This window comes from Eurypyga helias, unplaced genomic scaffold (assembly GCF_000690775.1).
Source record: "Eurypyga helias isolate BGI_N326 unplaced genomic scaffold, ASM69077v1 scaffold25128, whole genome shotgun sequence".
Lineage (NCBI taxonomy): Eukaryota > Metazoa > Chordata > Aves > Eurypygiformes > Eurypygidae > Eurypyga > Eurypyga helias.
In genome coordinates this window covers 20,944-23,655 of record NW_010266611.1, presented here as the reverse complement: position 1 = coordinate 23,655, position 2,712 = coordinate 20,944, and the positions used below count along the sequence as shown (strand labels likewise).

Here is a 2,712-nt window from a genome sequence, read left to right as displayed (position 1 = left end):
CCAGCCTCCGCACGCGCTAACAACTATTTTACATGTTATTTTACAGACCAACCGTCCGGCTCATGTCTCAGTCCACCGCCTTCCTCCGGAAACGGATCCGTACAGCAAAAGCCACAAAAACAACATCACCTTGGGAGACATTAGTAGACGAAGACGTGTTTGACCACAAAACGGGTTTCTGCCTGTACTTACGAGGGAAAAACTAGCCTGGAAGGTCTCGCTGCACCACTGCCACTCAGCAACGGGTCACCGAGGCTGCAGCCACGTGCAGACGGGAAGCGGCGTGGGCCCACTCCACCGCCGCCCGCCGCATCAGGGGAGGCTTAGGCGAGGGGCAGGAGCCCTGGCTGGCGAAGCTTGCTGCCCGGCCTTGCCACTGCTGGGAGAAAGGAAAGCGAGTCTAAGCCAGCGGGACCGGTGATCCCAGATGCTGCGCACCCCCCAGCTCCCGCCCCGCTCCCTGCTCCGCGTGTTCCAGCGCATCCAGTGCCCCCAGTTAACCCCCCCGGCGAGAATTACTGAACAACCTGCTCTATTGCTTCCTAAATCCGTTCACAGCCTGGAGGACTGCTCGCAGAAAGGGGAATCAGCCGGATCTGTGCGCTGCATGGACAGCGGTTGCTCTCGGTTTGCCTTTCTGTCGTTTCCGGGCCCAGCGCTGGCGCTGGTTTGGTTTAGGAATACCGCCTAACTGCCCAATTACCTGAGCCTGTCCAGCCTGGGGATTTGCTCTGCAGGAGCCACGTCCACAGCGCCAGAGACATTTCTCCAAGTGAAAATCAGATCAGAGATTCAGTGGACGTAGCAAACATCGTTTTGCCATACTTATGGGATCATAAATTATTAGTCATCTGCCTTGGGGGCTGTTATTATAATTCAAACCCATTACTCCTCAAGCTTTTGAGTACTTGCCCATCTCACCATCTTGTTTTATTAAATTCAAATGACAGATGATAGACATCGCCAGAGACAACGGGAAGCACAGTCCTTCCACTGCTCTGTGCTCCCCCCGGCTCAATCCCCTCCTCTCCTACATAAGCTGAAACTCTTTGCCAGCTCTTATTAATGCTCTGGCATTTAGGAATTTCACTCTGTGGGTGAAAACTCATTCGGGAAACCGAACTCTACCGTTGTGTTGGCAAAGGTATTTCCACAGTGGCAATATTTGTTACTCCAAAAACGTGAAGAAAACCCTTCCGAGAGTAGGTTCAAGTGACCAGAGTTACTTTTCCTTCATCTAATTAGAAAAGGTGAATCATCCATTGTGTAATTAACAGTCACAAAGTAGAAACAGTTCAGTGAAAGTCAAACATGCCCAAAAGTCTGGAAGAGGCTGATTTAGCATATTTTTAAAGATAAAAGGCCATTCTTCATTATGCTCTCAAGCAAAGCTAGCGGGTTTTATCTGCAGAAATGTTTTAAACAAATAAATGCCCCCATGCTGACTGCCAGAGGGACTTGGCTACATCAGAGACCCGTCTTGCGTTGCGCTGATGGTGCTACTCTAGCAGATCAGACAGAGTTCATCTTTCCTAGATAACAGAGCAATTCCCAATTTTCAGAAGTCCCCTTCAAAGCCTGGAAAGAAGCACTGTAATTTTATATTTCTCTTTATAGACACACGGCTCCGCCTGGCTGGTGGGTAAGGGACCAGTGCTGGGGGGGATGGCTGCAGCACGCCGGGGGGGCTGAGGCCATGGCAGCATGTGCCAGCAGCACCGCGGGGCTGAAAACTGGGCACAGGTCTGGGCTGAGGGCAAGCGGTCTTGTCAGAATAACTTCAAAACACAACAGCGAGTGGGACTCTTCTGCCCAAAATGCTCCTTCTAAACAGCTGCGTGAGGAGAATGGTACTTAGAAGCCTGTAATTAATGATTCATTTGCACATGTTCCCTTTCTAATGACGACGGTCATTAAAGAAGCGCCGTCCTTACAGTTTGTTACTCACTGTTGATAAATATGGAGCAACCAAAGCCACGAAATGTCACAGAACCAGGTTTCCCTAAAGGCTCCAGCTGTGGAAGAGAAGAAAGCGCAGCACTGGCTCACGCAGTCACACCCGAGCCACGCCGCCGACCCCAGAACGCGGGTTTGGGACCACGTCAGCACCTCACCGGGGCCCATGCTGCCCCGGGCCCTCGTGTCGGGCAGCCAAGCACCCGTGTCCCAGTGCAGGAGGAGGCCAGCGGCCCATCCCCAAGGGCACCAGTGCCCACCCAGCTGTCCCGTGCCACTGCAGCAGGGAGCCGGGGGCCAGGGCCATTCTCTCCTCCCAGTACAACTCACCCCGGTGTTGGTTTTCCCGGTAACTCCACCAGAACCTGTGTTCCTGGGCTGCGGTCAGCGTATGGCGGGAGCTCCTGTTTTTGGGTAGAGCTTTCCAAGGCATGCCAAGCAGGGCAGCACGTGTGTAGGTTAGCACAGAAGTTCCAGCTTGCCCTCCCTTTGCTTCAGCCTTGAGCTGTGCAAGGGGGGACAGGGCCCAGCCGTCTCCCTGCGGAGCAGCATGGTGGAGACGGCAGCAGGCACGGATCAGCGCTGGGCTCCCGGGTCAGCAGCTCCGGCCACCCCTGCGCAGTTCATACAATTCAGTCCTGGCTGGCTTCCCGACCAGAGGGCAAGCACACAATCCAGAAGGACACGGATGTACAGCCGAGGCCATCGCCGACCGCCAGACCAAATGGCGACAGTCATGAGGGTCAACAGCAAAGC

General features: G+C 54.1%; 1 protein-coding gene across 1 annotated transcript in view; it reads right to left on the bottom strand.

Annotated features, from left to right (window-relative positions):
- Positions 1–235: 235 nt before the first annotated feature.
- Positions 236–2,712, bottom strand: part of SYT6 (synaptotagmin VI) — a 14,069-nt gene continuing 11,592 nt past the window's right edge. Inside the window, exon 6 of the mRNA XM_010157176.1 lies at positions 236–376. Within this exon, the coding sequence (XP_010155478.1) occupies positions 236–376 (141 nt within the window). The remainder of the gene's footprint in view (positions 377–2,712) is intronic.